Source organism: Caretta caretta, chromosome 1, assembly GCF_965140235.1.
Source record: "Caretta caretta isolate rCarCar2 chromosome 1, rCarCar1.hap1, whole genome shotgun sequence".
In the NCBI taxonomy this organism is placed as follows: domain Eukaryota; kingdom Metazoa; phylum Chordata; order Testudines; family Cheloniidae; genus Caretta; species Caretta caretta.
This window is the reverse complement of record NC_134206.1, coordinates 311,115,251-311,136,149: the sequence shown is the minus strand read 5'-3', so window position 1 is coordinate 311,136,149 and position 20,899 is coordinate 311,115,251. Positions and strand designations below refer to the sequence as shown.

General features: G+C 43.9%; 1 protein-coding gene across 2 annotated transcripts in view; it reads left to right on the top strand.

The window, feature by feature from the left end:
* The window catches only part of AASS (aminoadipate-semialdehyde synthase), a 51,559-nt gene that overhangs the window by 27,882 nt on the left and 2,778 nt on the right, over positions 1-20,899 (top strand). The window contains exons 15-22 of one of the 2 annotated variants that reach the window (XM_048836194.2): positions 3,131-3,260; positions 4,390-4,500; positions 5,699-5,807; positions 7,618-7,758; positions 9,567-9,734; positions 12,208-12,303; positions 14,607-14,722; positions 17,323-17,411. In XM_048836194.2, the coding sequence (XP_048692151.2) occupies positions 3,131-3,260; positions 4,390-4,500; positions 5,699-5,807; positions 7,618-7,758; positions 9,567-9,734; positions 12,208-12,303; positions 14,607-14,722; positions 17,323-17,411 (960 nt within the window). The remainder of the gene's footprint in view (positions 1-3,130; positions 3,261-4,389; positions 4,501-5,698; positions 5,808-7,617; positions 7,759-9,566; positions 9,735-12,207; positions 12,304-14,606; positions 14,723-17,322; positions 17,412-20,899) is intronic. The other variant, XM_048836195.2, reaches the window with a different exon arrangement.

Below are 20,899 nucleotides of genomic sequence, written 5' to 3'. Positions count from 1 at the left end.
AAAAGCATGATGACACCACTTTTTTTATGTGCTTCTCTGGGGTGGAGGCTCTTATGAACTGTCTTTCCCCTTCTCTACAAGCATGTGTTTACAACAATGGTAGCAAAGCTGAAACCAAATGGACAGCAGGCAGGCGTACGCACAGACATCGGGGGAAAGTGAGAGGAAGTTTGGCCAGGTGTGTTTTGCTGTCAGTCATGTCCAAAACAACCTTCCAGTCACCACCAGGAGAATGAGAATTTTTTTTTTTAAAGTCAGAATATACTCATTAATGTCTGCTCCATCAGGGAATGGGTTCTCTTGAAATTAGTCCACTTAAAACTTAAGAGGGACATGTCAACTATAATAAGAGCTAATGAGGTGCGTGTATATAAGAAATATTTCTCATGATCCTTCTTTGCCCACCTGTGCTACCCATCCCACCTTGTTCGGCACCCTTTGCTGTGGTAGTGGTGGCTGAATTACGGTAGAATGTAGCGAACCCAGCTGAGTTGGAGACTCTATTGCAGTAGGCATTGTGCAAACACCCAGTAAGAGACAGGCCTTGTTCTTAAGAGCTTGCAGTTTAAATAGACTACAGATAAAGGGTGGAAGGTGAAACAGATGCATGGAGAGGTGAAGTGACTAGTTTACTATTACACCGCAGTTCAGTAGCAGAGTCAGGAATAAACTTGTGCCTCCTGACTCCCAGTCCAGCACCTCTACCCACTAGACCATGCTGCTTTTCCATTCTGTTTTATACAGTAAACTCTTTGGTGCAAGGACCCTTTATTTTATTAATGTTGCATATGGTATAATGCTGTATGAATAATTAAAATAAACGCCACTTGTTTAAATTCCTAATTTGTCTAATATGTGTAGACCTAAACCTACAAATAAATACATCTTTCAAATAACACATTCTTACTTATCAGCCTATAGATACAGTGTTTCTCCTGCAAGCTGATGAGATTGTGAATACTAAAGCATTGTAATGATTACAGCTCTCTGATTCCATTATCTGTTGCAGGAGAAACAGACTCCTGAACCCAGTTCCTGGTATTTCAGTTTACTTTTCAGGCCTGTGAACCTGTTGATGACCATAGGACTACTCCACATGGGTAGGGGTTGTGTAACTGGCCCCATCTCACAACATTAAGACAAGTTTTATAGTGTTGTCCACTAAATTGACAAGAAGATAAATCCGTGTCCAGAGGTTCACATAGTTCTAGCGTTGTATGTGAGATTGTGTTGGGAATGGCGGAGCAGAATGCTTCATCCACCTAGATCCTCTTCTTTCAGGCTTTTCTGTGTTTGATCCTCTTGACTTTTCCTCCAGCAGTTTCTCCACTGACTCTTTATCTCAGAACAGGTACTGTTTGCCTGCATGAGTTCATGGTAGTTTTGGCTGGTCATAGCGTAGCTAGTTGCTGGTATATTTTCTGGCAATACCCTTTTATTCTATTCCTCCCAGCTCTTGTCCTAGTGCATTATCAGGATTAATATTCCAGAGGAAAAATACTTTGAGATCCCAACAGCGTCTCTCTTGTGAATTGTGACCAAGATTTTCTCAGTCCTGAATATCCCCATTGTAGTTCTCCCTCCCCATGTGGCTTTTCCTTACATTCTGTGTAAGAATCCCTTAAGCATTTTTGTCTAATTGATCATCTTTTGGATCCAGTTCCAGCACCCTTCTAATGATGAAGGGAATTAGACTGTCCCCTTATCAGCAGTCCACTCACTATTTTTCAATTTTTTAAAAATTTCTGATGTTTCTAGGTGCCTCTTTTTTTTCTAGTAAAAATATTAAGAGACTATGTGTGAGTGATTTATATTGAGGCTCCAGCCCTCCTCATGGAACCATATCTTAATCTCCATTGAATCTACTCTCTCCTCCATCAATTCTACCTGAGTGACTAGATTAGATATCTTGGGACATGCCTGGGAGTTGGTTTTGTGCCCTGTCTACACTATAACTACAACTGTGTTTTGTTTTTCAATCTGTTTGTCGCTCCCATCTGACCCAGGTATGAAAAAACCCATTGAGTTGTGTCCACACAGCAGCCTTTTTTACACACAACACAACCATGTTTCTGTGTCCTGCATCCACCACACTTCCTAATGGTGTTTGGTGCATCCTTGGTAAATGTGGGCAGCTATTCCATAATGCCTAAGCACAGGACAGAGGGCCTGCCTGTGAGGCAGTGCACTCAGGGATGTCCTGCTGCACAGAGTTGGGACAAAGGAGGGCTGGCCAAACCAGTGTTGCAGGCACAGTTTCAGATGCTGTGCCAAGATAGTGTGCTGAATTGCTGACCATAAGATCAACTTGTACTAGTCTTGGCTGCTGGTGAGGACAAAACGCTGTTAACAGCCACAGTTATTAACCATGTTTTGTGTGATTGGAGCCTACAGTGTCACTGACTGATTAGAGACGCTTCAAGGTGTGGGAGGAAGGGTAGCAGTTTTCACTTCACATGGCTAATGTTGGTGCCCCACGAGGACTCAGAGAGAGACCTTCAGTCTCTCCTGATTCCTACAATAACCTGCTCGATCGAACTCGAGACAGCAGATAAGGCTGCTAAGAAGAGAAGAGCGTCAAAATAAATAAAGAACAGGAAGGAATAAAACAGAGTTCTCAAATGCTGTTAATTTCCTGTTCTCATTCTGCAGTTTCCCTTAGTGGATCACTGTTTCTCAAGGTAACTATACTGTAGCTTGACATGAGCAACGCACTAGAAAATGAAGAAAAAAAGTCAAGACATGGGACACTTGCACCTGTTTATCTTTCAAGTGTGCTCCTTTTTTTTCTCCTTTCTGTGCAACTGCTTACTTAAAGAAAGATGGATGTGGAGTGTAGTTGTGTATTTGCGAAGGAACCCATGCAACAAGTGCCAGTGAATGGAGTTTGATGCACGATGACTAGGTTATTCTGCAAAAAGAAAAGGAGGACTTGTGGCACCTTAGAGACTAACAAATTTATTTGAGCATAAGCTTTCGTGAGCTACAGCTCACTGTTATTCTGCAAGTTTGAACCAGTGTGGAGGGTGCAGTTGGGGTTTTTACCTTGATACTTTGGGGAATGGGTTTGGGAGGGAAGTAAGAATAATTTTCACTTGTGTAACAGTTGAAATTCATACTTTTTAAACAGCATCCATCATGAAGGAGCAACTTGGCCAGCTGACCAAGAAATACAACAATGTTACTTCTGTTCATGTGGATATCATTAAGCAGGAGGATAAACTGTCCTCCTTGGTGAAGAAACACGACCTTGTGATCAGGTCAGAATGCTGATTAAAACACAGAGGGTTTGATCCTGAGATTTGCTAGGGTTCCTTTACATTTCTTCAGTGGCACAAGTCACCTGTGTAGTTGCCGTTAAATTGCTACTGGGGATTCCACCAAGGTACGGGGAATCACTGGGTGATGTAAAGCCAGCATAGTCCTTCCCCCCACCCCCCCCAACTCACAGCACTTGGGGAAGGGGTGGAGATGAAGTGTGTTGGGGGGCAGATAGTGACTAGCCACATCCCCATCTCTCTGCACACAAGAGTACCAGGACTGTATCTAATGAAGTGTAATCTCTTCTTTGTTGTTAAAGAGGCATGATAACTTTGAGGCAAGATTTTCTGTTCTGGCTCTCTGTTCAGCTCCTTCGTGGGCATGCAGTGTTAATTGCACAAACATTTGTGCCTACTTGGGGGACAGAGTTCACCCACAAAGCCATCACCTGTATGTGCAAGTTACGTTGTAAACACATACGGTCATTGGTGCTTGCTAAATTGCATGCACATGTACAGAGGCCAAATTCGGAAAATTTGGCCATTACTGTCAAATGCTTGAAGAGTAAAAGGTTTCCTTTCTGAGCATTAAAACTATCATTAAAGTAGGGATGGAAACTGCTTTATAGTGCTTGCCATTGGGTCCCCCTCACTGAACTTGTCCTGAGTGATATCTCCTTTTCAGGCATCCTGTGCCCTTCTAGAGATGGTTTAGCAGGACTTTTAATGAAAGCTTCTTCCAAGACAGCATTCTACTTTGAATCTGTTAAACGTTTAGCACACCAGTGTAGAATGTGGTACTGGGAAACGAGGGCCCGGTTCTGTTTTCACAAAGGTGGCACTGAAAGCTGGGGGCTGCAAAGGGTTGAGAGAATTTGAACTCACTCCTCTGCTGCCCTGCATTTTGTACAGTCACTTGCAGCAGTTCCAAGTGCGTGTAAAACAGTGTCATTCCGCTTTGGTAGGAATTCACGCCCACTTGCATTAGTGTAAAAACTGCATTCAGATCAGTGACGGAGGCCCCTTGTGTTAATAGACCTCATCTAGATAAACTTTTTGCAAATTTTCTTCCAGTGAAAACACCAGCAACTAGTCAGATTTTGTCATACAATTTTTCTTTTGTTCATAGCTTGCTGCCTTACTCAGCACATCCTTTAGTTGCTAAGAAGTGCATTGACAGCAAAGTAAACTTAGTGACAGCCAGCTACCTAACACCAGCTATGAAAGAACTCCAAGAAAGGTAGGTCAAAAGATCAGTAATGAGATGTGACTTCTTTCTTAGGTACCTACATGGCCCCATTACCATATTATTCAAATGCCCCACAACAGTTAATGTATTTATGCGCTCAGTGTCTCCTGACTCACTATTATCTGCATTCTACAGATGGAACGGAATCCAAGAGACTAAGGCCCAGATCCTCAGATATGTAGGCACTTAGCCCTCATTGAAAGATGGGTTAAAGCAGTGGTCACCAACCCATTGATTGCGATTGACTAGTCAATCCTGGAGCCTCTGCCAGTTGGTCATGGTCTCCTTGCTGCTAAAAGTCTGGTGGCGCAGCAGGGCTCAGAAGTGGCTGGCTGCTGGCATGTCTTTGTAGCCCCTGGTGTGGGGGTAGGTGGCTCCATGTGTTGCCCCTACCCCCAGCACCATCCCCGCAGCTCTCATTGGCTGGGAACTGGCCAATGGGAGCTGTGGGGGCGGCGTTTGCGGGGTATGGGCAGCTCATGGAGACCCGCTGTCCCCCTTCCCCTCTAGGGGCCGCGGAGACGTGCCAGCAGCCAGCCGCTTATGGGAGCGGCGTGGGGCCATGGCAGGCATGCCACCTGCCTGAGCCCCGCTGTGATGCTGGCCGGGAGCCGCCTGGGGTAAGCGCCTCCCGGCTGGAGCCTGCACCTCACCCCTCTCACTTCCCGCACCCTTGTCCCAGCCTGGAACCCCCTCCTGGACCCAATCTCTCTCTCACGCTCTCTCTCTCCCCCCAGAGCTTGCACCCCTGCCCCAGGCTCAGCCCAGAGCCCCCTCCCACACTCAGAACCCCTCAGCCGCAGCCCAGAGCCTGCACCCCCTCCCACGCCCCAACACCCTGCCCCAGCCTGGTGAAAGTGAGTGAGGGTGGGGGAGAGTGAGTGATGGAGGGAGGGGGAGAATGGAGTGAGCGGGGTGGGGTCTTGGGGAAGAGGCAGGGCTTCAGGGAAGGACCAGGGTAGATCCTGGGTTGATCTTAAATTCACAATGTGATCTTGTGCGTAAAAAGGTTGGCGACCACTGGGTTAAAGGCTCATACCCCCATTTCCCAGGCTCAGTACAGAATCTGTTCTAGCATTTCTAGTTTGTCCATGGCTGACAATGGATATCATGGGGCTATCGCTTGTCAAGTTAGACTTCGGGAATATTGTGCAATATTCTGACAATACCGTGTTTTTTATTATTTTAGTGTAGAAGCTGCTGGTATTACGGTTATCAGTGAAATAGGTTTGGATCCTGGCCTCGATCATATGTTGGCAATGGACTGTATTGATAAGGCGAAAGATGTAGGCGCTACGGTAAGGTGATGGATGAGTTGCACATGCATAGTTTTGTCAAAGCTATATTAACAAAACTGTCATTCCTTCAGCAAGAGCCTGTCTTTGCTACTGTTCGGTAACTTACTGTCTCTAGAGGCCTTCAATCAATGGTGCCCAGAACTTGGATTGCATGATGATGCTAAATGCGAGTACAAAGTGCATTGGCACTCCCCTTGTGATGTCTGCACAGAGGGTTAAACTGAGTTACATCACTAGAATAGCTGTGTAGCTGTGCTTTAAACTAGAAGTATAATGCCAGTGAACAACTTACATTTTAAAATGAATGAATCTGACTAATTGGCTTAATTACGTTGCCTCAGACAAATAGTATTTAACATCGTGCCATTTATCATAAGCTTTTAAGGTGGTACGGCTTTTACTCTGGAAAGGACTTCGCCACTTGTTTGCTGCAGGCTCAGATGGAAGCATATGGGCCACTTGTTTTTGGAGGAAGTGTTTCCTAGAGAACAGTGGCCATAAGGGTCACTAGTGAATATTGTTTTTCTGTTTTAAAAATCAACCTTTTTTTTCTTTCCTCCTGAACAGAAGAGCCATGAATGATCTGGAAAATGCTCTATGCCTGCTGCAACTTCCTCAGTGCTAGAGCCATAGTTTTGTTAAACTTAAAGTAACAGCTGTGAATTTTCATTATTATCCATATCTAGCTCCTGGGTCCATATGCACATCAACGAATCCCTTTCATTTTGGCTCACTTTAAAGCCTACAAAGCCTCTTGCTCGTAGTTTCCATTTGGTGACTCGGGAGGACTGAGTCAGCTCTTCTCAGGCAACCTGCCAGTGCCGGTCCTTGTGGGCCAGAGAAGTCCCTGCTGAATAAAGCAGGATGCTCTTTCTCCTCAGGCTGAGCATGCTGTCTCTCCATTGTCCCAGCATTCTGCCGCGGGTGAGAGATCAGAATGGGGGTTCTTATTTGGCTATCTGACTCAGTAGTGTGGATCCTCACCTTTGAGTCACCTGGCCAGATGGCGTGAGGGTAAATTAGCTAAACTCCATTGGCTGCAATGGATCTGGCCTAATATTTTCTTATCTATAATGCTTGTGAAATGTGCAAGATTGACAGCATTGTCAACTAAATTCCTCTACCAGCACATAAATACCTCCATAAACAAAGGCAGTCCCAGTGGTCTCTCAAAGCCCTGCTAATCTGCCTCAAGCTTTCCACAGAAGGGAAAGGGTAGCAAAGGGTAGCTAGTCACCAGGCCCAATTAGTTTTTGGCTTGTTGGCTCAGATTTACCACCAGGATGCCCCAAGCAGTGGTCTCAGTACAATTTCTATTGCTAAGCCAACGAATTGTGTCATGAGTTCTGCTAAATAACTGTTGGATGCTACTGTTCCATTGATGTGAGTGGTGCTTCACTGGAATGAATTTGCCCCATTATATATTGCATTGTTCATCTGTGACCTCTTCCAGATGGGAGCTGAAGGGGACAGCTCCTCAGGTGGTGTAAATGGACAATTCAAGCAGTTGCAGTCAATGGAGTGATGACCGTTTACACCAGCTGTGGTTCTGCCCCAATACCTTCAGAGATGAAAGTCCCATGAATAAACTCACTCTGTGGCCTGTTATATGTGAAAATCATAAATATTTTTGGCACTGTTGGCATAAAATAGTCTGTTCTTTGCCTAATTCAGGCCTTCTGAGGAATGATTTACTAAACACAGGTAACTGAGTATTGCAGGTGGTGATTGATTCCTTTTGCTAGCTGGATGATGCTGTAGATCTTTTTCTGATCATATGCGACTTGTGGATTTATTTTTATATTTGCAGGTTATATCGTACACTTCCTTCTGCGGTGGCCTGCCAGCTCCTGAATATTCTGCTAATCCTCTGCGATACAAATTCAGTTGGAGTCCACAGGGTGTTCTATTGAATACAGTTCAATCTGCCACATATTTAAAAGATGGAGAGGTGAAGTAATCCTGATTCTTCTATTTAAACACAAGCAGAGAAGATGGTATTAGGCTGAAGAGGAAACTGGGATTTGTGAGCTGTTGCATTATTTTTAAGCTACTGACAGATACATAAACTGCGTTTAAGTAATTGTCACTCTGTCACCTGTTATCTGTAGGCATAAAGTGACCTGCCTCCTTGCTACTATCAGGCTAATATTTGCAGAGGTCTGAGGGCAGCGAAGAGGGATGGGCTTGTGACTAAGGCACTGGACTGGGATGGAGATCTGGGTTCAGGCCCCAACCCTGCCACTTAACCCTGTTAAGTCACTTTGATCTCCTTGTGCTCATTTCCTCTCTGTAAAAGAAGGATGAAGAGGCTTCCTTTCTCCTAATTTTTGTCTCTCGTCTGTCTAGATTGTGAATTCTTTGAGGGCAGGGACTGCCTCTTACTCTTTGTACAGTGCCTAGAACAATCCCTGATCTCCTTTGTAGGGTGGGAGAGGTGCCTGGATGGTCCCATAATACCAGTGCTAAAAAGTAGTAATAACTGATGCTGTGCCTTGTTGCACTGGGGGTGGTCAGCATCTCATTGGGTATTGCACGAGCCCTTATTGTAATAAAAGGCAAAATTCCATATCACATCAATAGTAATACTTTGTAAAATGGCCACAGAAATATTCACTGCTAGGAGGAACCCTGGCATGAGATTGACTTGTTCAAGGGAACACAGCAAGACAGTGTCATTGCCAGATTTAGAAATCTGAGTTTCTGGCTTCCAAGCCTGTGCTTGTTCCTCTGGCCCACTCCACTTTGCTCAGATAAACTACTGATGGGTGCACCACTAAGTGTCCAGAGGTTCAGTCAGTATATAGGCATCCCAGAGTGTGGATGATTATCCGAACCCCTTGGATCTCCAAAGAGGCTTTCTTGTGACAATTCAGGGTTTCATTGTTCCAGCTACCATGCAAAATGAATTGTGAACTGGATTTTTATGTGGAAAAAAATAAATTGGTCCAAATTTCAAAGGGAGGCCATGTGGGTAGATGGAGAAGTGTTTGTTTAATTACGTGCTGGTTCACCCATTGCTAGTTGAAGTTAGATCATGGATGTCAAGGATTTGTTATGAAAGGCTCTGTGGGTCTCTTGGTAAATGCAGCAATTCTCCTCCTTGCCCCCAAATCCATAGTTTTCTTTGACTGTGTGGGCTTTCCTCCACATGTGTCTTAAGCAACACACACAATAAATTCCTGTGGCATGGCTGCAGGCTTTGCTGCTACGGATGGCTTTTGAGTAGGAAACGTCGCCGCCTTGCTTAGAAACCACAAAAGGAATTGGTGTTGATGCAGTATAGCAGATCGGTGCTTCAGTTGCTTGAAGAAAGCAGGGTTCAAGGTTTTAGGCCTCACTGATAATGGAATTAGTCATCCCATTCTTTTCTTATTTTTTAACAGGGTATTCTGTACATTTGCTTGCTTTTTAGTGGCAACTGAAGATGTTCATGGGTGCAGATGCTATATCCAGGGCACATGGTGGAGAGTGATTACTGTAATCTTAAAACAAACCAATCCCTCTTCCCCACAAAACTTAAATTTTCGAAAGGCAAGTTAGTCAAGGGCCAGATCTTATCTGTCTTACACTGGGGTAAATCAGTGAAGTTATTCCAGATTCTCACTGATGTGAGATCAGAATTGGGTCCCTTGTTACTGAGTATAAAGCATAGCACAAATCTGCAATAGGCATTGAAAATAGAAATGTTCTTTTGAATAAACAACCTAAAATACAGTGCACTTATGTGCCTATTTTTATTTTTTTTACAATCCTTAGATTGTTAATATTCCAGCTGGAGGAGCTTTGCTTGATTCTGTTGCTGTCATGGATTTTTTCCCAGGATTAAATTTGGAAGGTTTTCCCAACAGGGACAGTACAATATATGCTGAACCATATGGTATTCAGTCAGCCCACACCTTGATAAGAGGCACCTTAAGGTATAAGGTAAGATCTTAGATATTTTCTAGGTTTTTTTAAAATTAAAGTCTTGTTCAAATTAGACAAATTTTTAATAGTGTGAATTGAAGGGATACTGTCAATCTGTCACATTTTCAGTGATAACTTTTAACCTGCTATTGTTACAAGTAATACCTGTGATTGCTATAGCCAAAAGGGACCCAAAAAATTCAGTTTTTGCTTTTCTTTGTGGATATGACTGCACTTTGCTGTGTCCAAGAAGCAAGAATAATTTTTCCCTGTTTCCCTATTTAACTATTCAATTTGCATGGGTTTCTGAACCCCCAACAGCATGGGGGAGAAATGTTTTAGGAAATTGGCAGGGATGGTTCCTGAAACTTGTATTTTTTGATGAAATTCTGAAGAAAAACTGTCATCTTGCACAAAACAAAATAATAATAATAAGAAGCACTCTCTGGCCAACTCTCTTAAAAACACATGGAAGATTAGAGCTAGTTTTTGTGAATGATAAGAGTAATTTGATGTCTGCTTCTTCCTCTTTTGCTCATCTTCCTCTGAGGTGAAGCTTTTGCCACAGGGATTTGTTTTTGGCATTTTGTGGACCTGAATGAGGAGGTGTGGTGTGAAATTTTTTTTATCATGAAAATTCCACTGTATTCTATTCCAAAAGGATTGAGTTGGTCCCTTTCTGTCTTTGTGCAAAAGCAGGTGGCAGAGATGGCTCAAGGAATTAGTGAAGGATATATTGGAACCTTCTAAGTCCAAGTATGGCTTATATTGGTCAGAAGCTCTAATAATATGCTAAAGGCCTGTGTGAAATGACTTTGTTACAGTAGGTACTGTGGTTATTAGGTACTTTTAAATGCTAAATGATGGTTGGTCTAAATCTAGTTCCTAGTAGAGAAGTGTGAACTTAAATAAACTAAAAAATATCCACCATTTAGCTGGCATGAATTGGTATTCTCAGCTGTGAGGTGAAGAAATGGATGGCCATGGAGACTGTACTGCCTTCTTATCTCAAGGAGATGGTCCCTCCATTTTAGGACTGAAATACATTGGCAGGGTTTTGTAGGGGAGCTTGTAGTATTGCTTTTTTTCTTTTGAATCTGTCCTGTGGGTATCGAGTGGACTTCAACCTGAGCATAAACTTTTTTAGAATGAACGTAAGGCCTTGTCTACACACAAGTTGCACTGACCGTTCTATCCGAGCAATCCCATTATACGGACATGAAAACTGGTTTAAGAGTGGCTTATCTGGATCTAAGCTTAAGTAGGTAAGGAATTAAGTCATATAACCGAAATGTCTGGATTGGTCTCTGTGGGTACATCTACACTACAGTAAAAACAAACAAACTGTAGCACTGATTCTCAAAGGCTGAATCAACTGACTTTAGCTCACTGGGATTGGACTGCAGGGCTAAATATTGCATGTAGATGTCTTGACTGGAGTCCAGGTTCTGAAACCCCTCAAGGGGAGTGGGGTCTCGGAGCCTGAATGAGCCCTGCGAGCGCAAGTCACCTGACTCAGGCCAGTAACAGCCATGGCATTGTCTTTATTGCAGTGTAGACCTTCCCTTTGACCACAGAACATGTGTGCCCGTGTGATTTCTCTGTGCCAGCCACCGTGGAGGCTGTTCTAAATGAAATTAGCCCTTTGTGGGAGTGTATTTTATTGTTAACCTGGGTTCTTGTCTTTCCTGCATCCTGTGCTGTCTACATAATAATTAATGTCCCATTGCTTTGAAGAATTGACAAATGGAGCAGCATTTTGTTTATGAAGTCTTTTAATGTCGGAGAATCAAGAAGCAGTAGTTGGGTTTTGTGTTTTTGTTTTTTTTTTTTAAATGAAAACCTTCAAATAAAACATGCTTTTAAAAGAAAGGGGGAGGAGGGGAAAAAAAAAAGCCAACTCAAACCAGTCAGGAGATTTTTATTGCAAAGGCCAAACAACCTTGACAGTGTCCCTTAGAATGCATTCCACTTCTGTGCTGTTTGCAGCTCTGATATTTTTGGAGGAGGAGTGACCATATGTTTGTACCCTAGGCATTCTGAGCCCAAATCTGATTTTACTTACTGTGGTGTAAACCAGGAGTTAATCCACTGATGTCTGTGCATGTACTGATGTAAAATTTGGGGTGCGTGAGCTCAGAATCAGGTCCTTTGTCTTTAATTTAGCTATTGGCCAGCTGAACAATTGTGACAAGCTTTCCTTTGGAAAGATACGAGTCAGCTGAACCCTTTAATTTGTTGAACTGATGCTGCTTGCGGGGGAAGGGATAGCTATTTCTTCTCCAGTTAAAGAGCATATTGAAAGGAGTGAGGAAGGCAGTGAGGTTAAACCCCCTTTGGCATCACGTCTGACTGTTGCAGTCTTCCCATGTGTGTAATATTAATCATGGCTTTGTTTGTCCTTGTCTGACTGTAGTCAAAGTATGTAAATATTCACCTGAGCATCAACTTGGACTGCGCAGCATTTATAGCCACCTTTGTTTTGTTTTAGGGGTATTCGAAAGCTGTGGGAGGCTTTGTAAAATTAGGTTTAATAAACCCAGATCCATATCCTTTGCTTAGCTCAACGGCACCACCTATAACCTGGGTAAGTGTGTAGGATTTTATTTGGTTTTCTGCTTTCCTTCATTCCATTAATCTTTTTCTGTTTGTCAGGTTGGGGATTTGCTTTTTTTCTGGGAAGCCTGTGTTGCGTTCTGTTCCTCCCTCCCTCCCTCCCCCTGCCCCCCCCGCCCCCCGTGTGTGTGTAAGGAGGTTGAATTCTTAATGGCCTTTATTGCTCATAATTCAGCTCTCACTGGCCACTGACACTTGGCCACAGTTGGAAGAGCGGATACTGGGCTAAATGGACCTTTGGTCTGACCCAGTGTGGCTGTTCTTATGCTCTCAAAACCAGAGGCTTCTCAGCATGCATTTTATTTCCTCAAGATACAGCGCCCCGCCTGTGCCAAGGCATTGCTTTTACAAGCCTTTTCTGATGCAGGTTGCTCATATGAATACATGAGAATATCCATCAAGGAAATTAAAAATATGCACAAGGATATATAGAATGAAAATTCTCAAGTCCTACCCTCCTCCTCTGCTGTCTTCCTTTCCACCAGTTTTGCAAATTCTTCTCTTGTTCTTACGTTTACATGTAGTTTTTCTCCTAGATGTTTCTCCTGATATTTGTCTTCTGCAAACTGCCACCCAAGGTTCAGAAACTCAGCTGGTGTAAATCACCATAGCTCCATTGAGGTCACGGGGACTACACTGATTACTCTAGCTAAGGGACTGGTCTACAGTGTATTTTTCCTTTGTTCAAGGCTGCCTGTGAATGTAGGACAGGGTCAACTGGGGATGGGGGTAGCTAAGAAGGATACAATTAGAGGCTTGACCTCTGAGAGTGTCTATGCTGCAATTAAAAAGCTGTGGCTTGCCTAAGCCAGCTGACTGGGGCTCAGGCTAAGGGGCTGTTTTAATTGTGGTGTAGACATTTGGGCATGGGCTGGAGCATGGACTCTAGGACCCTATGAGGTGAGAGGGTCCTAGAGCTCAGGCTGCAGCCCGAGCCAAAGTGTCTATACCACAATTAAACTGTCCTTCGCCTGAGCCCCGCAAACCCAAGTCAGCTGGCATAGGCCAGCTGCAGGTGGCTTATTGCAGTGTAGACTTCCTAAAAGCCCAGAATCTAGCCTGGCTGAAAATTTTTCTTGTAAACTATTTTTTTATGGAAAATCAGTTTGTGACCAAACCCTCCCCATCCACAAATGTCCACTTTCTGCAGTGAACATGACTCCAGGATCTGGGGCTTTAAGGAAAACTCCAACAGTCATAGGATTCGCAATAGCATGAGAAATGGCAACACTGCCATTTCAATTAATTTTATCCACGTGTATTAACCATGACAGAGCTGTCCTCTTCTATGACTCCTTAAGAATTTTTCCTTTTATTTCATTTCTCTAGTACAATCTTCTAGGTCATGGCTTGAGGCTTGCTGCTGAACTGTCTTTGTAACTGCCAGATGACACTTGCTTCATACATGCAATCCTGCTTTACATGTATCACCTTATTATATTTTTGGAAGAACATGGAGCAAGCAATAATTAGCATTACTGAAAAATATATTCAGTCCCTAAGATGTGTATGAAAGTTACAGGAAGGGATTTTTTGGTAAACATTTGTAAGATGACTAAAATCAGGGCTGTTGGCAGGCTGCTGCTATTCTGTCCTTTTTTCCCCTTCCTTTTGTAAATTGAAGTGTCTACCCCTTAGGCGACTGATGCAGCGTTTCTGGCCTTCTGATGACCTGCCCCCCTTGCTCACCTCACCAGTCCGTTTCCTCCCTTTTTCCAAATGGGATTCCCCTGGCTCTCACCTGCTTTAAGAACCCCCCAACCAAGCAGAGAACCTCTGGCTCCTCTGACACTTGGTCTCTGACATTTGCCACCAGTTCAACATAAAGCGGTTCTGGGTTCGGTGTTGTCCTCCCCCACTTTTTGTTTGTTCACATTCCCATGCCCGACTTCCCTTGCTGAGCAAGGGGGCAGGACCAAGCAGAGACAGGTAGTTCAGAAAGAGTGCTGGCTGGCAAGACTGTCCGTGTGTGTGTGTATGTGTGTGTCTGTGTGTGTGCACGTGCGCACATACACAGCCCACCCCCTCTCTCGCTCTATGCAGCATGGAGAAGGGGCAATTGGCTCTCGCTGCACTTTAGAATTTTGAGCTACCCTTGCTTTGCTGGAAGCACAGACCTTCTTCTCTTCTCTCCCTCAAACCCTAGAGATTCACTTGTCCTCAGTGACCTGCACCTTTTAGTTAGCTAGTTTCCTAAAACTTCATCCCAGGGATATGAGAAGAGGTCCCAGGCCTGCAGGTGGTAACTTGCTATTTGAATTTTTTTGTAACTAGAAAGAGCTGATGTGTAAGCTGCTTGGACTCAAACCTTCTGCCGAATCTGATGTCCTGAAAGACGCAATCTACAGCAAACTGGAACAGGACAACAGTCAGCTGGAAGCAGTGGAATGGTAGGAGATTCCAGTCATGATTCTTTATTATTATTTTATTTTATTATTTTTAATAAAGCCTTTCTAGAAACCAAGTATGTAGCCCAGAACAGGAATGTTAGGGTTTACTAGACATATTCATTCAGAGCTTTATTCTAAACTTTACTTTTAAACCTGTTGTTTGATGATTGTGACAAACGTTTGGGAAGGCCTGATCCTGCAGTTGTTACACATGTGGACGTGTTGCATGAGGATAGGCTGCAGAACAGAGCTCCCTTTTATTAACCTTCTAGAAAACAGAAGTTTGACCCTAGAGATCAAATATTTAGGAACATTCTGTTGCGTTCCTTGCATTGCAGTTAATCAGATAGTTGATTGACACAGTGATGATTTTGCATCCCACTAACAATGCTATGATCTAATGGAGAGGTCTTCTAGAACTACAAAGATGCATTGAAGTTTTAAAAAAAAAAAGTATAATTTCAGACAGCAAAAATTTGTCCCCTACCACCACCTTTTGGAGGGCTAGGGAACTGAGACTCAATCCTCGCAATGATGTGTTTGCTGAAATATGGTGCTATAGAAAATAGAAATCAGACGAAACATCCACTTCAGCTCTGTTAGTATGACTTTGGTTTGATTCTGTTTGTATAATTGGTGCCCCTTCTCCCCCCCCCCCCCCGTGTGTGTATGGGAGTTAATGGTTTTTTTAATGGTTTTTAACAGGGACTAGTGCTTTTATGTAGCTATCTGTTTAGTTGTATGCTTTTTGTTAAAAAACTTAAAGTCATAAAGAAGCCCACACACATCTTGAGGGATGTATGTGGGGGTGAGGGTTAATGGAATCCAGTATTTGCCAATGCAACACCATTCACAAAGTATTTCCTAGCATCTTCTCAGCAGAGCACTGTGTCACCTGGGTTCATATACTCTGCTCTGTTTCTTTGCAAAATATATCTTAACCTTTGTCAATGATAAAATTAGTAATGTCTGATTTCATGGTGACACCAGAGAGCAAGGTGAGGAAGCACAGTGGCTAGGATATGGTACTAGCAACCAGGAGAACTTAATCTCTTCCTGCTCTGCTGATGACATGCTGAGTCACGTTCAGGAAGTCGCTCCTCTTCTGTGCCTGCATTTTTTCTCCACTGACACAGGGATGATATGTAGCATGTTTCTAATTTGTAGATTGGACAGTGCTTTGCTAAGATGTTAGAAGTCTTGTTTATTGCTGCAGTGTGACCTAGTATTACATCTACTGTGTAGACCATGCATATGGATGAATTTTTTTGCTGGAATTAATCCTAGAGATGCTTTGCGCTTCTGTCCTGCTGAGTCGTAGGCTGGGTTGATTTTAAATCAGTGAGCAGGAAACCTCGATTTAAATGATCAATGTTCATCTAGTTTTGCATTTGTACTTTTTTTCTAAAGGTTCATTCTCCTTGGTTGGTATTGCTATTAATATATGTTGATTTGCGGTAGAACTCATACACAAATGCACAAAAACAAAACAATTTTTAAAATGCTGTGTTAACTAGAACTAAAGTGTTGTGGATACATAAGCAAAAAAAGGTTATCAAAAATGTTTCGCATTTAAAACTAACTGATTTACTAAACAAAGAAACTTCTGTTAGTAAATTGATGAATTATTTCTAGTCACCATGGGCCAGCTTTTTGAAGATATTTAGGTGCCTGAAGATGCAGATAGGTGCCAATTGGTGTTTTCAAAACTGAGCAGGTTAAGTGCCTAACCCCTTGAAATCTGTGGGGGTTAGATGCCTTCCCTGCTCAGATTTATTTATTTATTGAAAATACCCCAAGGTATCTATTTTTTTAGTTACCTAGATAGCTTTGAAAATCTGGCTGCATGTCCTTCAAGATTTTAGAATTTGTAGATCTTCTCTCCCACCTGGTTTTTATTTCTAGATGGGAAGAGGAAAAACAAGCTTTCCTGTTCTTTGTTGTGTCGTCCCCCCCCCCCCCCGTCCCCCCAACTTCTAATTGGTTTCTCAGCTTTGAATGAATTGATCTAACTGAACAAAATATTCTCTCTGCTCCTGCTAGCTAAACTGAACCTAAAAGTAATTAAGGCAAAAGTTTTTCTACACAACCAACGGAAAGTGCTTACATTTGGAAAAATGTAAATACCAGCATTCACTCCACTGGAAAGGCTGAAAATAGATTTTTCTTTCTTAAAATTGTGGTGTGCATGTACAGTATAGCTTGAGTTGACCTCAAAAGTTAAAGATGTTTTCCCCCGAGTCTCTATAATTAATCAAGTACCACTCTTTAACTCATTTAAAATTTTGAGGAGGACTCACTGATTTTAATATATTCTAGTAAGTTTAGGCCTTCACATGAGTTGTTATAATTTCAAATTTAATTTTAAACAGGTTTATTTCTCAAAAGGAAAAAAATAAATTATCTGTTTAAATCACTTTTTTTTTATCCACCCTGTTGCGCTTTCGGTTACATAGATACAGGGTCAAAATTCTACATGATGTCCTATTGCTCCTCTCCCAGAATTGCACACTAAGGGCCTTGTTCCTCACTTTGTGGATTGTAGAATGTAACTTTCAGAGGAAAGCAATGATCTCATTCTGTCATCTTTCTCTCACCAGGTTAGGGTTACTTGGAGATGAGCCAGTTCCTATAGCAGACTCCATTGTGGGGGCTCTTGCCAAGCACATGGAGCTGAAGCTGCCCTTTGGTATGTGAGCCTGCATTATTTCACATTTGAACTGAGGTCTTGCCTACACACACTCAAGAAAATTTAATCTGATTAAGTAAAGGTGTGAATTTTAAAGTGGATTGTTAAACCACATCAAACCCTCTGTGTGGAGGCTCTCAGGCCTGGTCTTCACTAGGATATTCGGTCAATCTCACTGTCTTGCTCATGGGTGTCAAAAATCCACATCTCTGAGTGATGCAGTTAAACCGACCTAACCCCTGGGGTAGACAGCGCTGGGTTGATGGGAGAATTCTCCCATCAACCTAGCTACGCCCTCTCAGGGAGGTGGATTATCTATGCCAGTGGTCACCAACCAGTCAATTGCAATCTACTGATTGATCCTAGAGGATCTCCCAGTTGATTGCGATCTCTGGTGGTGCAGTGTGGCTGCTGCGAAAGCAGACTCACTGCCCTGGTCCCACGCCATTCCCAGAAGTGGCCAGCGCTGCCCTGGGGGCAGTGGGGCAGGGATCTCCCTCTGCACGCTGCTCCTGCCTGCAAGCACCGCCCCTGCAGCTCCCATTGACCGGGAGAGCTGCGGGGGCAGTACTTGCTGAGAGGGGCAGTGCGTGGAGTCACTTGCCCTCTCCACCCACAAGGGGCCACAGGTGCATGTTGGCCTCTTCTGGGAGCAGTGTGAGGCCAAAGTATGCAGGTACCCTGCCTTAGCCTCACCGCGCCGCCGACTGGGAGCTGCCGGAGTAAGTGCTGCCTGGTGGGAGGCTGCACCCCAGCCCTGAGCCCCCTCCTGGAGCCAGCACCCCATACCCCTCCTGCACCTCTACACTCTTCCTCAGCCCGGAGCCCCCTCCTGCACCCAAACTCCCTCCTAGAGCTTGCACCCACTCCTGCACCCCTGCCCCAGGCTCAGCCCAGAGCCCCTTCCCACACTGCGAACCCCTACCCCAGTCTGGTGAAAGTGAGTGAGGTGGGGGGAGAGTGAGCAACGGGGAGGGGGGGATGGAGTGAGCGGGGTGGGGCTTTGGGGAAGGGGCGGGGCCTCAGGGAAGGGGCGGGGTAGATCTTGGGTTGCCCTTAGATTCAAAAAGTGGTCTTGGGCATAAAAAGATTGGAGACCACTGATCTATGCCAATGGGAGAATCCCTCCCGTCGGCGTAGGTAGCATCTTGACTCTGCTGCTGCAATTTTTAAGTGTACACGTGCCCTTATTCAGAATTAAACTGAATTAAGGACACTTTTTATCTTAATTCACGGAGTGAAAGAATAAGTGAACTAAGCTAAACCAAAGTAAGGTCACTGTAATTCTGTGTGGATGCTCTTATTCAGGGGTTTAGTGCAGTTTAAGTAATCCAATATAAACTCACACCTTTAGTTAATTCAGATTAATTTTCCTGAGTGTCTTTATGTAGACAAGTCCTGAAACATGCTTTATTATTTCTCCCTATTGAAGGCAAACAGGAGAAAGTCAAGCGAGATTGCTAACAAAGAGCATAGTTCAGTGTTGACCCCCGCTTGGCTTTTGCTTAACCCTGTAGATGTCTAAACTCATGAGCTACCAAATCTTAGCTGTAAAAGTCACCTAGGTGCCTAAGTTTCTGCTTCAGGGTATGTGCCTGCCACATCTAAGCCCCAGTGCAGTCCTCAAACCAGGTGGATATAGGCAGATGGAACACCTGTCTTGTCTGCTGGGCCTGATCCAATGAGGTGCTCAGAGCACACCTAACTACATGGAACAGCCAGGTCGAGGAGGAGGGGCATAGGAGGATGACCTCCCTTGTAACTTTTAGCCCAGTGGTACTCACCTGGGACCCAGTTTCAGTTTCTTGCTTTCCTTGATGAGGAGAAGGAACATGAAAAGGGGTATCCCACCTCTCAAGTGTGTGCCTTAACCACTAGACTATGGGATATTCTAATGTGGGGTGCTTTGTCGCTCCTGTGGAAGCTGTTCCACATGGTATGAATATAGTTTGGACGACAAAGAGAGTGAGAAGGCACCACTAGGCACTTCCAGAATGAGAAGGCCAGATAACTGAGATGTGTGAACAGCTCTGTTCATCTCAATGGATGTTCTCCTCTCCCCTTTCTGCCTTCCTCCGTCCCATTTCCCCACCCCTCCCCACAGTGTCTATGCTTGTGAGCCTCTGTTATGTACCAAGCCATGCCCATTCGTAGCTCCTCCTCCCAGTCCCAGCATTGTTTGGCACAAGCATGCCTGTTCTCAGCTCCCCACCCAGAGGCACGGTCCTCCCCAGGTCCTGAGTGACATGGGACGGGAGCAGAATCTGGGAAACGGGCTCAGACTGCCAAGAGTGGGGATGATGGAGAGGGGTTTGGAACCCCCACAGGGGCAAGACACCCCAGATCCTGGTTCATATGATGGAAGGGCACCCCCAGAAAACTTAGTCCTTCTATATCAGCTGTACTACTCAAGGCATGTTTCCCAAAACTATAAAAAACCCTTCAACAGAGGCAGAGAGTAACAACATGCTCATTGATCGTTCTCAGATTTTTGCCATGCTTAGAGTTCAAATTCACAATGCATGGGTGCAGCTCGGGTTCAGTGGCCACAGTGTTTCCCTTTGAAGGCTCAAACTCTGCTTCAACAAAGCTCTAATCTTGCTGCAAGTCCCATTTCAAAATTTTTGGTTGCAGCTGTTTTCTTCACTTAACCCTGAATAACTTCTTCAATATACATCCCCCACCCCAAGGGGCAGTGAGTGCCATGCCCCATGTGCTAAATCCCATGTGACTGAGATCAGTTTGGGGTGGATCAGAGCCATAGTTTGAGCCCCAGGTGTGGGTTTAAAAACAAACAAACAAAAAAAACCCAGAAGAATTTTAGAATGATCCAAGTTTGCACCAGCTAACACTATTCAGCACCTCCGTGAGGCAGAGTAAATTTCAAGACAGTCTGAGTCTTGTGCATTTTAAGCATGTGGATTTTAAAGCACATAAAGTAGGCCTTAACAGAGAGCAGTGATGAACGGTAACTCCACTCTAACAGAAATTAGTGTTGTACTTAGTAAATTGTTTGTTCTGTGTATACAGCTGATCCAAAGGTTTGTGCTGTGGAAAAAGTAAAGCAGTGTGGGCCTGAACCTGCAAAGCACATAACATGAGCAGTCCCATTGAAGCAAACGGGATTGCACATGTTTTGAGATGAGCACACGCTAAAGTGCTTTGCAGAATCAGGACCAGAGAGCTCAGAATCATGCTGGATCAAGACTAATCACAGTATCCATTCTATGTCCATTTTATGGATGGCTAAACAGACATGTGAAATAACCCAAGGTGGGAATATTAATAATTCTGCCATATAAAGATGCATCTTCAGAACAAGAACTACGTTATAAAATGGTTAGCTGGTCAAATGGCCATATTAGCCCAGAACCATTGTGGGTTAATTTTCTGCTTCTCCAAGGGTTCCGTGACTGGGTTTACATAGCCAAGTACAGTGTGCCTTTTACCACTGATGCAGCTAACCCTTTGTTACATGGCTTTTCAAT